General features: G+C 47.8%; 1 protein-coding gene across 1 annotated transcript in view; it reads right to left on the reverse strand.

Annotated features, from left to right (window-relative positions):
* Positions 1 to 424: 424 nt before the first annotated feature.
* Positions 425 to 14,724, reverse strand: part of LOC102455214 (NACHT, LRR and PYD domains-containing protein 3-like) — a 44,319-nt gene continuing 30,019 nt past the window's right edge. Inside the window, exons 7-10 of the mRNA XM_075928800.1 lie at positions 11,343 to 11,432; positions 4,724 to 4,894; positions 4,226 to 4,396; positions 425 to 752 (exon numbers count right to left, since the gene is read on the reverse strand). Coding sequence (XP_075784915.1) covers positions 425 to 752; positions 4,226 to 4,396; positions 4,724 to 4,894; positions 11,343 to 11,432 — 760 coding nt within the window. The remainder of the gene's footprint in view (positions 753 to 4,225; positions 4,397 to 4,723; positions 4,895 to 11,342; positions 11,433 to 14,724) is intronic.

Consider the following 14,724-nt stretch of genomic DNA (forward strand, 5'->3'; position numbering starts at 1 on the left):
TACCCCCGGTGCAGCTCTTCATTTGAAGAGTATTAGGAGTATTAGGAGCAGGATGGGCAACTTAAGAATTTGCTTAAGTGCTTTTCTAAACAAGGATAACGTGGAGCATTCTTTTTTCCCCTTCTGATCATTTCTGTGGGACGAAAGGTGAGGCAGCTGGGTGGAGCAGCTCAGCCAGATAGCACTGGATCAGTGACACTCATTTCACAGAAAAGAAAGTCTTGACTTCATAGGTGTAAAGAAAAGTCTACTTTTAAAATTCAATAAAGAAAAATATAGAATTGAGTACATGATGCAGCAACAAAAATACATCACACATGGGGCCAGGTGTTTGATACCCCAGCTTTATAAAGGCAAACAATCCCCCTTTAAATCCTCTTAAACCAACAAATTCCTTTCAGGGAATCAGAAATCGCCTCAAGATTTATTCACATCCCATGCAGCCTTGCATTTCAGACACGGAAATATGTACCAGCCAATGAAGGCAGTATGTAGCAATGCTTAACAGCAGCACAAGTCCGATGCCCCAGCAGAGCATCACAGTAATGTTCCACATCATGTCTGTACTTTGAGCTGTTAGTCTGCAGATGGATACATGGCACCGAGCTAGAAGACCTGACATCCTCCTTGTCTTTGTACCTGTATTCTGAGTGCTGGATCTTGCATCATGCACAATCGACAAGCCAGGTTTTATTTTTTGCACAGTGTCCAACTCCGTGGCTGTTGTGTCATCGATGTGGCTTTCAGACAAGCTGTGAAAACAAAAATGAACCATGATAAAAACCGATCAACCTAGTGCCAAGTTTGTAAATATTTAGCAATGACTTTGTGGAAATGAAGCCTAAGACAGCATTGCAATTTTAAAAGCACAGATGACAGGAAAGTCAATGTTACAATGACAAAGTTGCCCTAAGAAAAGATAGTTTTGGAAAGAATAAAAATGTAGAATTATGGTTCCTCAATAACACTAATCCTGTCGTTCCCTGCTCCCAACTCTTGCCATCCTATGCCCTCCAGGTGAGGCAAATGTGTGTCTAAAAGCATCAGAAAGTAACGTGTTAAATCTCAGACAACTTGGCAGTTCAACAAGGAATCTTTCAAACCCCACGTTACCATGGAGATTTGACTGCAGACAAATCCCATCCTACCTATGTCATGTAGCTAAATGTACTTAACCGACCAGCAAGGGAAGAGGAGATGTACAATGCGGGGAGCTGATCACTGTGGAGAGTGAACGGTCAAACAGAGCACAGAACAAATGGACAGCATAGGGTGTGGTCAAAGGTACGGCTGCCCCTTTTGAATTTTCAGAGCCCTCGCAGGGCGCCCGTGTTCCCAGACAGGTGCTGTTCTCGTCACAAGAGACAGGGAACTAATGCAGAAAGTGCAAGTTCACGTCACCACGAGTTATTAGACAAGATGCATTGGAGCACCAAGGACAGAAGTACTAGGCAGCTGTAACAGCCTAGCAGCTGACACAACCTCAGCCACAACATTCCGCCTTTTGGCGAACTTCCACAAGAAAAATCAGGTAGAATACAAGAGGTACCCCAGGCGTTCTGAAGACTTCCCTGTTGGGTACTCAATCAGATACTCAAACAGTCAACAGAACTGAGTACATGCAATCGAGGGTGGGATGCTGTAAGAGAGTCCACAGATGGAGTAGGTGGCTTTCCTAGACCTCCGTGACTTCTGCAGTGGCAGGGCTGCAGTCAGTAGCTGTCAGCTCCAGGGCCTGCTGGAGCTGCAACTCAGGGCTGAAGCGGTAAATTGGGACATCATCCTCAGATATGGCAGAGAGCCATACATGCGCTCTGTATTCATTTAGCAATGATTGATTGGTTTGGCATTGGGAAGGAAACAGCCCTGCTACTGTGCACAGTGCTCATTTGAGAGATGGAAGACAGAAAAATCCAACTGCATCTTTTGTTATTTGGAGACGAGTTTACAAATCTAGATACATAGGTTTTTTAGAAGTTTTGTAAAGGGTTCACTAGTAAAATATTGACCAAAATTCTACCAATTGGCTGGGAACATTTTAATTAGACCTGGCTGGAAAAAGGTTCCCTCCCTCCATCTTCGCATCCCCCAAATGATCACTTTTTAATTTTAAGAATCCCTGTAAAAATATTTTGGTTTTCAGCTGAAAGGTTTTGAGAGTTGAGCATTCTATTAGCTGAAGATTGAGAATCGGAGAGTGAAGAAGAAATTTCATGTGACCCTTTTCATTTATTTCTAAACTCAATTTTCTGCCAAATGGGCTTTTGATACAATTTCATCCGGGTCTAAATTTCAACCAACTTTGATGCTGACTTTTACTTGTTAAGCTGGAAACTTGCCCCCTGGGCACAGATGTTTGACTAAAATTAAAAACAAACAAGCAAACAACTTTCACAGTGATCAACTAACACTTGCCAGTGCAATTTAAAAAATATAATTTCCACTTTTCAGGAAATTCCACTATTTTGATTTTGTTTAGACTCTGAATTGGAGAGGTTGAAATATTGAAACTTCTCACAAACAAAATGTTAAAAAAATGATCTGAGGATGTTTAAAAGTTTTGGCCCTATTTCTTCCATCTAAATGAAACATACCAGCACTGCTGCCTCAAAACATTCTGTGTCGGCTCAGGCTGACGTTGCTGAGTGTGCCTGCCATAGCTATTGGGGTGTCTCCTGGGATCCTTCCTCCCTAACTTTGCTCCACTAATGTGGGTGCCATAGCCTGGCTCTCTGCCAGGATGCACCCCAGTTTCTTCCAGTATATACCGCCCAAGATGGACCTGCATTGCAGAGTTCAGTAACAGGAAGAGGACCTAGTGTGGGGACATGAAGGACCCAAACTATCATTTCCGTGGGGCACTATGGCATTTGATTTTCCTATGCCCCATTAAAAGAGCTTAAGAAAAATCGACACTTCCCCATACCCAATTTAAATTCTAAAGAAACCATAATTTTCTATTGAAAATTTATATCAGTGGGAAATTCCAGACCAGCTCCACAAACTGCTGGACAAACAGTTGGGGAGACATGGTCCCTCCCCTGAAAATCTTGCATTTCATGAGAAACACACACACGGGAGACAATGTTCCCTCTAATTTTTTCCCCTCCATGTGCAGAATAAATTTCACAATGTGCACACAGGAACTTGCAGATGTGCACCACCAGTAGAAACCCATGCTGCTGGCTGTGAGTGGCTGTGGGTGCTCTGCTACTCAGAAGGCCTGCACCTAAATCTCTCCTGGGCAGTTGCCCAAGTGCTCAACTTACAGGGAATAGTGACAAGGGACAATTCTCCCTCCTTCAACAGCCTCTGCGTACTGCTGCTCTTGCATACAGGGCAGTCATGGTCCCTTCCCTGATGGGGAGAAGGGAAATCCCTCAGCACTAGCATTGTTCCAGACAGTCACAGCCTGCTTTGTGCAAGTCCCAGTGTAGGAGTTGAGGTGGAGGCAGGGTGCCTAAATTACACTGTTTTGGGTCCTTACCTGCCTGGAGTCAGAATTGTGCAAAGGAGGGCTTAAAGGTGCTTTAGCGCCCTCCCTGGGTTGCCCTTGTGTGTGCAGTGCCTCCTGGAACAGTGGTTTTCATAATATGGGCCGTGGAATGTTGAGCGCTGGGTCTCGTTGCTTCGGGGGGATCAGGTGCTAAAACAGCTGCCTACCTGTCCTGGCACCACAGACTTTGCTATGCCCCAGAAGCAACTGGCAGCAGTCCCTGTGCCTAGGTGAAGGCAGGTGGCTGAAGAGCACACAGGACTCCATGCACTGCCCCTGCCCTGAGCACTAACTCCGTACTCCCATTGGCTAGAACCTGCTGCTGGCTGCTTTTGGGGTGCAGCATGGTCTGCGGTGCCAGGACAGGTAGGAAGCTGCCTTAGCAACCCTGCCGCACGGCTGGCCTGGAGCTGCTTGAGGGAATCCCCTCTTGCCACAACCCTGACCACCCGCAAAGCTGAAGCTCTCATCCTCAGCCCCTCTCTGGAACCCACACTTTAGTCAAAGTATGTTAGGTCGTGGGCATCCACAATTCTCTTCAGCTGGGTCACAAGAAAAACTGTTTGAAACCCCCTGTCCTAGAGACACAGAACACACTCCTGCCTCAGCCTGTACATCTCAGCCCAACTCCCATCATTGGTTCATGCAGCCCAGACACAGCCAGGTGGCCGGAAGCCCGGCACACACTGCGACGGATTCCTTGGATACAGAAAAACAGCAGTCACTTACTCCAGCTTCTCTAACTTGCACTTTGGGTGTCTGAGTCCTTCACACAGAAACTTCACTCCTGAACCAGTCAGGTTATTACCGCTCAGGTTCAGCTCTCTCAGGGACTGGTTGGTGCTGAGCAGAGAGGAGAGATCTCCGCAGCAAGCATCTGTGAGACGGCAATCCCAAACCCTGCAGAGACGGAGATGGGCAGAGTGAAGAGAGAGCAGAGTACCTAAAGGTCCTGATTTTATAGGGACAGTCCCGCAGAAAATGGATTTTCATGTGGTTATTATGAATTTATGTACAACCATGAGACCAAGTGTACAAAACCCACATTTACCTACCCAAATGTCTCCACTTACAATTTAGTAGCTGTATGTCCATTTGCTCCTACAAACGTAGGTGATTTCATAAATGAAAATAGGACTTCAAAATATTGCCAGTGCAAAATCAGAGAGCACCTCTGAAAAGGCTGGTTTAACAAGGGAAGTCTGAAGGAACCCAGCAATGACTTACACTAGTTTCTGCAGTTTACATGTGGCATGTTTCAGTCCTTCACACAGAAGTTTGATTCCTGAATCTCCCAGTTTATTCCCACTCAGGTCCAGCTCTGTCAGGGACTGGTTTGTCCTGAGGGCAGCAGAGAGATCCTCACAGCAAGCAGCTGTGAGATTGCACTGCCACAACCTGCCAAGGGAACAGAGAGAAGAATAACCATCTCCTTCCAGAAAGGTGTCAGTATTCACGTCACTTCCTTCTTCACGTGGGAGTTTCAGTGTCTATAAAATACATGATGAATTTCTGACTCTCATTTGATTTGTACACATGGCAAGAAAATGTTCAGAATATTTCAGATAACATCCCACAAAAAAAACAAAATTGGATAATCATCTGATACCGTGACATTTACATTCTGTGCATGTCCTCTCACCTACAATGCCGTTATTGGCTGCTCTGGACATTGAATATCCAGTTTGGCGTAGTTTGTGGAGAGCTCTCCTTTTTGACCTTGCACAGGATAGAAGTGTGTGAAGAATTGTAGGAAGTCAGAGGGATAGGTGACACTAACCCTGTAAGTCGAGCTAAATTATCCTATTTCAATAATGTAGCTGAAGTTTACGTAACATAGGTCGACTTACAGCAGTGTCTGTACCATGTTATCTCAACGGAAGACACTTTCCAGCTAATTGACCTTCTGCCTGTTCTAGAGATAGTGGAGTAAAGATTTCCATGGGAGAGTGCTCTGCCATCAACTTAGTTTGTCTTTGCTAGACCCGCTAAACAGACACTGCTGCATTGATCACAGCAGTGCCAATTTAGCCAGAAGTATAGATTAGCTCAAAATACTCTATTAGCAGTTTCAAGTTATTGAACCCCTGCCACAAGAAAAGGGATGCAAAATATGGAAATCAGTTGCTTTAATGCTTAGCTTGGTACCCTGCATAGAATTAACTAGGAGCATAAGGTATTTCAACCCGTAATTCAATTCTAAACATCTGTCTAGCTCTATAATGTTGCACTGTGCACTACACAGCAGAGACTACAGACAGGGAAGATGCATATTACACTGTACAGTGACCATGGTTAAGAAGCTAAATTCTTCTCTGAGAGGTTCACTAGATGAGCGGTTCTCAAACTTTTTGGGCTCTGGAGCCCTTTACATGCATACAAATTTATGCTGAGCCCCAGCGGTCCACTGATTGTATGTGCTGTACCTATCAATGTTTCTAGTTTCTCAAACTCACGGAGCCCCTGGAGATGTCTCGAGGAGTCCCAGGGACTCCGGGGAGCACAGTTTGAGAAACACTGCACTAGACTAATGGAATACTCTACCAGTTCCCGTGCAGGTTTCTTGCCTACACCCATGATACCTGATTCACTCTCTTATTTTTAAACAAAAGCAAGTTCAACTGATTTTTAAAAAATTGACAAACACAAAGCCATTGCCTTTCGGCAATGAATGAAGTTTAAAGGAGTCAAAAAAAAATCACCATATTTCTTTCAGGAGTTTTTTCCAGTCCGATGTCCAGTCCTGCCACCACCGGAGTGGGTGTGGGTTGTGCACTTGTCCCCTGCTGGTATGCACTGCTGTGTGATGGTTTAGACAGGGGTGGAGAACCGTAGCTTGCCTAGATCCAGCCTCTGAGGCTCAGGGTTCCAGCTCCCTGCTGCCCCTAGTAGGTGAGGGAAATAGTTCTCTGCTTCTTAGTTGGGGGCCACGTAAGTGAGGAGAGCCCTGCGTGATTTTTCTGTGGGTCAGCAACCCCCTGACCCAAATAGGGTTCCCCACTCTGAAAGGCTGGGGCTCCTCCTGACCCTCCTCAGTTCCTTCTAACCAGAAAGACTCAATACAGAGGGATAGGATGGTGATATGTGGGGGTATGTCTACACTACAAAGTTAGTTCGAACTAACAGCCGTTAGTTTGAATTAACTTTGATAGGCGCTACCCATGCAAACCGCTAGTTCGAACTTAATTCGAACTAGGTAAACCTCATTCTACAAGGACTAACGCCTAGTTTGAATTAACTAGTTCGAATTAAGGGCTGTGTAGCCACTTAATTCGAACTAGTGGGAGGCTAGCCCTCCCCAGCTTGCCCTGGTGGCCACTCTGGCCAAACCAGGGAAACTTGTCTGCCCCCATCCCAGCCCCGGAGCCCTTAAAGGGGAACGGTCTGGCCACGGTGCCCGTGCCAGGTGGAAGCTTACCAGCACCCAGCCAGCAGACCCTGCACCTGGCACAGCATGAACCAGCCACCCGCTGCCACCCCGCCCTCCGCCTTTTCCCGGGACCAGGCTGGCGGCTCCCAGGAGCCTGCCCGGGGCTGCAAGAGGCGGGCGCCCGCCTGGTCTAGTGCGGAGATCATGGACCTCATCCACGACCCCCGCACTAGGCAAGTGGCCATCTAGGGCAGGAGAGCTGCCAGCCTGGCCACCCAGGAGCAGGTTTGCATGAAAATCAAGGTGGTCGAGTGAGGCCCCGACCCTGAGCCCTGAGCTGTCTGCCGACAGTGGCCAACAGTAGGTACTCTGGAGGGGATGGACTGAAGACAATGACCAAGCAATTTGTCTCATGCCATCCATCTCCAGCCTTCCACAAACAGAGGCCAGGGACACCATTTCTACCCCCTGGCTAATACCACTCCATGGACCCAGCCTCCATGAATTTATCTAATTTCTCTTTAAACTCTTTTCTAGTTCTAGCCTTCACAGCCTCCTGCAGCAAGGAGTTCCACAGGTTGACTATTTGCTTTGTGAAGAAGAACTTTCTCTTATTAGTTTGAAGCCTGCTACCCATTCATTTCATTTGGTGTCCTCTAGTCCTTCAATTATGGGAACTAATGAAGAACTTTTCTTTATGCACCCTCTCCACACTACTCATGATTTTATAGACCTCTATCATATCCCCCCTCAGTCTCCTCTTTTCTAAGCTGAAAAATCCCAGTCTCTTTAGCCTCTCTTCATATGGGACTTGTTCCAAACCCCTGATCATTGTAGTTGACCTTTTCTTAACCTTTTCCAAGGCCAAAATATATTTTCTGGGGTGAGGAGATCACATCTGCACACAGTACTGAAGATATGGCGTACCATAGTTTGATAATTCCCCTCCTCCTTCTTCCCCTGGCTTCCCCCTTCCAGCTCCCTCCTCCCAGGTTTCCTCCTCCCCTCTCCCGCCCTCTCTCTTCCCCTCTCCCACCTCCTTTTCCCAGTCTCCCCGAGTTTTGTTCAATAAAGAGAGTTTCTATTTTTGAACACACGTGTCCTTTATTTTGTACATCAGGAAGGGGGGCTAGGGAGGGCTAAGTGGAAGTAGGTGAGGGAGGAATGGGGTACGAGCCCCCGATGGGGAGGACTGGGCTGGCTCTGCGGGCTCCTCAGGGTGGAAGCTCTCCTAAAGCCCCTTGGTTGACCCCCCCTCCAGATGGCAGCCTGCGGCAATTGCAGCCGGGCTGATGGCTGAGTGCTGTGATGTGCCGAGTGTGGGCACTCAGGACACTTCAAGCCAGGACTGCTTTGCTGTCCCTCATCGAGTTAGACAAGCCAGCGGGGAACCCCTGAGAACTGTCTGTCCGGGGTGGGGGTAGGGTCCCTTTAAGCACAGCCCTCAGCTAGCCTGAGACAGCAGCTCCACACTCTACGTCCTAATCTGATGCCCTGCCGGCACTGCTTCCGGCCATTCTTAACCTCGGTTCAGGGTCCACTCAATGTGGACATGCTAGTTCGAATTAGCAAAATGCTAATTCGAACTAGTTTTTAGGTCTAGATGCACTTGTTCGAATTAGCTTAGTTCGAATTAGCTTAGCCATTAGAACGAGGAGTACAGATAGTTCGGAATGGCTACGTAGTTCGAACTATCTAGCCGGTGCCGCGTGTAGCCGCGCGGCACGGGGTTCGCACTAGCCGGCTTTTAAAAATGGCGGCGCCGGCTTTATGCTAATGAAGGCCGGGAAATTCAAATCCCGGGCTTCATTAGCAAGTTCGGTATGCATACATTACCCCGCTAGTTCGAACTAGCAGGGTAGTGTAGACATACCCTCAAAGAACAACAGGGTATGGAACAGGTTAGTAACTGTTTCTTTGAAAGAAAGTGGAAAACTGATGTGGGACGCACATGAACTGTCATTCAAAGAACCAGCGCTCGGTAATGGATTCCAGTCAGGCACTTTCATTGTTTCATAGAGTTTATGGCCAGAAGGGACCACCAGATCATCTAGTCCAGTGGTCACCAACAAGTAGATCGGGATTACTAGTAGATCTTGGAGACTCTGACAGGTGATCCTGAGAGATTTAGCCAGAAATCTATCAAGCGCTGGCACTTCAGTTGCCCCGCCACCCACTGTCATGCTGCTCCTGCCCTCTGCCTTGGAGCTTCCCCTGGGAGCCTCCTGCCTGCAGTGCAGGGTGCAGGAGAGAGAAGATGGGTGTGCTGATGTCAGGGTGTCCCACCTTCTCCCACTCCTGTACCCTGTCTTCACACAGAGAAAAAGGAATGAAAGGAGCTTGGCAATGCAAATCTCTGTCACTCACACACGGTGTGTGTGTCTGTCATTCTCAGAAACACACTCTGTCCTTCACTCTCATCTCCCGACCCAACAGATACATGGAGGGGTGGTTGTTACTTTTTTACTGCTTGCAAAGTGGGTTATTTTTGGGTTTTAACTGGTCTGTGCATTTCATAATTTCAATTTTTCTCTTACGCTTAAATTTAATTATTTGAGTTGTGAGTTCTAAAATGCCTAACTTGGTGTGGCTGAGTAATTGTCCCTGTGGTAATTGCTACTCCTGGAAGTGGCTGACATGTTGTGACGTAGTGGGGGTACTTGCTGGGCTGTGGTGACCCCTGCTGTCTGGAGCAAGACCCAGCAGGGAAAACCTCACTAGGCAGAGGTAATGCCAAACTTGTTGAACCAGTGGCCAGACACCCCCCATGGAGAGGAACAAAGGAAGGTGGAATGCTGCCCTGGCTGGGGGGCAGGGCTGGAAGAGGGTTAGTTAGTTCCTGTCTGGAAGGCAGGGAATAAGGAGCTGGGGAGGGGGCTGGGACTCCCCTATCTCAAGGGGGGGCACTGAGGCCTCTTAGCCCCAGTTCCTGTAACCAGATTACATCTGTGCTGCGCTGTGCTGGAGGAGCAATAAACCACTCTCAATTCCACTGGCTGGTGCAGTCTGTTTGTGCCATTTCGGGGTGCAGGAGACGGGGAACCCCCAACGCGCTGTCACACATGTCCCTGCAATCCTTGAGAGAGGCAGAGCCAGGTGGTCCCCACATGCTGTCCCTGCCTGCAGACACCGCTCCTGCAGCTCCCATTGATCAGTAATGGGGAACCGTGGCCAGGAGAAGCTGTGAGCTCAGTGCCTGTAGAAGAGGGTCAGCACATGGTACCATGGAGCCATTGCTGTACATGCCAGCTGCTTTCTGGAGTGGTGCAGGCCCAGGGCAGGAGTAAGCTGCCTTAACCGCACAGCTCCACCACCCAGAAGCTGTGTCACTTACATGGTGCCCAGCCAGAGCCTGCTTCCTGAAAACTGTTCCATCCCCGAACCTCATCCTGCACCCAGCCTTCTGCCCCAGACGTGAGCCTTCCAGCACCCATACTCCTTCCCATAGCTTGCACCTTGAAACCCAGTCCCCTACCCTGGATCAAGCCTGGAGCACTTCCCACACTGCAAACCTTTTGGCACAGACCAGAGCCTTCACCCCAACCCTCTACCTGAGCCTGGGGAAAGTGAGTCAGAATGGGGGAAGGCAGGAGATGGAGTGAGCAGGGTAAGGCCTTGGAGAAGGGGTGGAGGAGGGACAGGGCCTCAGAGAAGGGGCGGGGAGGAAGCGGGGCAAGGGTATCTGGGTTTGAGGTGGATCTTACATTGCACTTAAATTGAAAAAGTGAACTCGTGGTTAAAAAGTCACCTTTTGGAGACCATTGATCTAGTCTGACCTCCTGAATGTGTCAGGCCACTACATAGCACTAGGCTACACCCATGTTAAACCTAAAGAATTTAAAAACAACGAGCCATCCTGTGGCTTTCAGCTGATGAAGTGGGTTTTACCCACAAAAGCTCATGATATATTTGTTAGTCTCTAAGGTGCCACAGTACTGCTTGTTGTTTTTAAAGTTACAGACTAACACAGCTACCCCTCTGAGACTAAAGACTTTAGATAGCCACAAATATTCAGTCCTTAGAAAATAAAATGGTTGTGCCCCACAGGCAGAGAACAAGAGAGACTGTGATGACACTGATGGCTAGTTGTAGAGGGGAAGAGCATTAACAGAACAATGAGCAGGAGTCCTCCAAGAATTGATCTGAGAATGAACCAATGGTACATTTTCAATGTGCTTCCATATTTGGGGTGAAATCTTTGCAACACAGAAGTCTGTGCCTTGGGTAAGGAGGATTCCTACATCTCGTGTGTCATCCTAACACCTGGACACTTATTAGGTGGGGGCAGAGAAGAGGGTTTGCCACCCAGTTAGTTAAGTAATTTCATGGAGTTTGATTCTTCATCCCCAAATGATTTGCAGATCAGGGGTAGATTTCAAACGGAATTCAGGGTAATGCCAGGAAATGGGCAGAAATGCAGAGCGCTCCTGGCATAGCAGCAAGGGCAAAAGGGCTGTCAGAGAGGGGTTTGCTTACGATATTGTCTTCACTTTACAGTTGGGATCCTTCAGTCCTTGCAGTAACAAGTATGCAGTTGACATTCTCGGATCTTTCATCAGTGGATTCCTAGAAGAAAATGCAAGCTTTAAATATCATTTCCACCAGGCAGATTCTCTATCCCCTTTCCTGAAGATGGCAGGGCAGGCTTTGTTTCACAGCAGACATTTGTTGTAAACAAAGAGAAGCATCTAAAGACACCACGATCCCTTATTCTGATGCCATGTTAGCTATTCATTCCTAACAGCAGTTTAATCCACACTAACCCCATGTAGTGTTTGTCCCCCTTCAAGGGGCTGGGCCATGGGGGAGCTGCTGCTTTCAGTGAAAATCTGCTTCACCTTTTCAGTTTGGGAGAAAGAATAAATCCCAGTGAATGGAAAAGAGGCGTCTAAATCAACCTTGCTTCGAAAGAACATTTAGATGATTTCAACATCTGGCACACGGTTACACTGCTTCCACTAAGAGAAAGTTTTCTGTCAGGTCATCCTAATTAGAATTAATAAAAAGTGTGAATTTGAACCACCTTAAATCTCTGTGTAGATGTTGTTATTCATAATTAAAATGGCCCCTGAAATGAATAAACTAAAGCCAATTTAATTCTGCATAACACTGTCCATGCAGGGATTTAATTTAGTTTAACAAATCCACTTCCAATTTATGCCTTTAGTTAATTCAGATTAAATTTCTTGGATGTCCTCATGCAGACAAGCCTTGAAAAGCCAAGGATAGCAGGTTTAGAGAGCTGCAAGCTGTTATTTGGCCAAGTAGAACTTCTGTAGATTGTACAACAAAAATAATAAAAGGTAGCTGAAGTAATCTTGAATTGTATGGGTTTTCAAAAGGCATTCGACTGGGTGGATAGGGAATCATGGTAGCAGAGAAAATCATCTACGTCGTTATAAATTTGTGCCAGAATTCTCCATGCACGATATGGACAAACCAAGAGTCAGCAGACTGGTTTAAATGTTATTGCCGGGGTCAGGCAAGGTTGCACTGTACCTTAACTGGCTTGGAGTTGCTAGTGACTGTGACCTAGTGGCAATTGTGATCATTGTTTGCTTTGTTATATGTGATTCCTACTGTCCTGTACTGTTCTATTGTAACTCTCTCTCTCTCTCTCTCTCTCTCTCTCTCTCACTGTGTGCCTCAGTTTCCCTGGGCAATGCATGGGAACCCAGCTAGGGATAGGAATGTTGGGTGTGGCTCTCACTGAGGGGAAGGCTGCCCCATCTTGGCATGTGCCAACAAGAGCTCAGGCTGCCCTGTGATCTGAGCCTGGGTGGGAGAAGCAACCAAGTGACAGGTTGCCTGGGAGTCTGAACAAAGGAGGGGGCAGAGCTGCCTCTAGGCTGGGGCCAGTGGCTGGGGGTGTGAGTTAGTTTTTTGGCTGACTTAGGGAGAGAAGGTCTAACTGGATGGGAGGCCAGGTAGGGCCCCAGAACCCTGGCCCTAGGCCCCCCTTTCACCAAGATGGATTGTATTGACCGACCCTGGTTCCTGTAACAAGAAGTCTGGGCTACACTGTGTCCCTGTCAACAAATAAACCTTCTGTTCTACTTGCTGGCTGAGAGTCACATCTGGCTGAAAAAAGGGCAGAACTTTCTATGAAAAAATTCACTTTTTGAGACAATTGTCTGCCCCAAATCAGGATGAGACAGCAAAACAACTGCAACATGTCTGACTCCCACAGCTACGTGGGAGGTGGATATGCACTGCAGGTCCTCTGCCTTCTAGGGAGTGGCAGAAGAACCCCACACACTGCAAGGCAGCCCTCTGGGAAAGCTTTCGTTAATTGTCGGAACAGAAAATGAAACTGACAAGAGCCTTCTAGGCAGCCAGCCATTTCTATTTTCTCAAAATAAAATCTCATTTTTTGGCAAAACTAAAATCCTCGTGGCAAAATTCAGTTTTGCACACAGAGCATTTTTAATCCAGGAAAAAAAAAAAAAAACTTTTCATCCAGACCTTGTTATCAGGACCCAGAGGCTAGGACACACATTCCCATATGCTACATTGATCCGTGTCTGCTGCTTTGTCCTCTTGGGTCTATCAGCAGCTGGGGTAAGTTAGTGCACAATAGATTGGACCTTTAGATCCTCAAACCTCAGCGCATCCCTGGAAGGGACCCTACAGTTATGCAGCAGTGGCAGCAGCTGGTGCATTGCTCATTGCTGCCTTTGATTTAGGATCTGGTTCCAGACAGGAGAAGACTATCCTCAAAATGCCCCTTTTACATTATCCCATAACTGAGCTGAGGACAGCGGGTGGGCAAGAAACCTCTGGCGGTTGGGTCCTTCACACATTACTACCCAGTAGAGAAGGAACTAAGGATAGTGCCCAGAAGTGCCCATACACAGATAGAGCAACCTCTCTCCTTTCTGGAGGGACAATGCAGTAGCACTGCTTCCACTGGCAGCCAGGTGGTGCTGTATTGTACAATGGTGACTGCTGGCTGGAGAACAGCTGTGACATGACCAGTCACTGGGATGTGCAGGAAACAGCATGGCTTGGACTGCAGCAATAGGGAGCTGTGAAGGCTGATGGAGAGGGAATAAGGGGCAGTTGCTGGAGGGCTTCAGGCAGCTGGCTGAGCCCCAGTGCAGATTGCAGGAGCAGCAGGAGCTGAGCTACACTCAGCTTTCTTTTGAGAGTCTTCTGAATTCTTTATTGCTAATCTTGCTGCGAAAGACTGGGGCATAGCTCATGGGTGGTGAGTGAAGGCCCAGCGGGGGAAGGAAAGCCGAAACCCTGAGCCTTCTACCTCAAGCCACACCCCTTCCTCTTTGACCATGTCCCTTCAAGATTCTCTCCCTCCCCCTCCACTTTCTGGCAAGCTAATCTAACTCAACCCCAGCTAAGGACTGGGACTGCCGTGCGGCACAGCTTCAGTTGGGGGAGGGTTGTATGTTCCCTGGTTGGGACAGATCCAGGTTCTTCTGCCCCTTGCACTCCTCCCACCCCAGTCACAGTGAGGAATGCAGCAAACTGTGCACTTTCCCCTTGCTCCCTGAGAGATAGGAACAGCCAGAAATGTCTCTGTATGAATCAGGGATGAAGCCTCAGGCCCTCTCCCTAAGGGGCCCCTGGGGAGTGGGAGGCTCAGGGCAGGAGCAGTCCCAGATGGTGAGGGGATGTCCCCAACCAGCCCCTTTCACCTGCCTGCTGTCCATTTTGCTGGCACAAGCAAAAACCCTGACCTTGCTGTAAGTTATGATGAGAGGAAGCTGCATATTAAATTTGGTGGCCCTCGCTCTTACCTCTTATAGGAGTAGTCTTGAATAAACAGACACATGCACAGAGAGACAGACTCACACAGTCAGACAAACCCTCTCAAATATATAATGGATAAACTATGATA

The sequence above is a fragment of the Pelodiscus sinensis genome, chromosome 4 (genome assembly GCF_049634645.1).
Source record: "Pelodiscus sinensis isolate JC-2024 chromosome 4, ASM4963464v1, whole genome shotgun sequence".
Taxonomy (NCBI): domain Eukaryota; kingdom Metazoa; phylum Chordata; order Testudines; family Trionychidae; genus Pelodiscus; species Pelodiscus sinensis.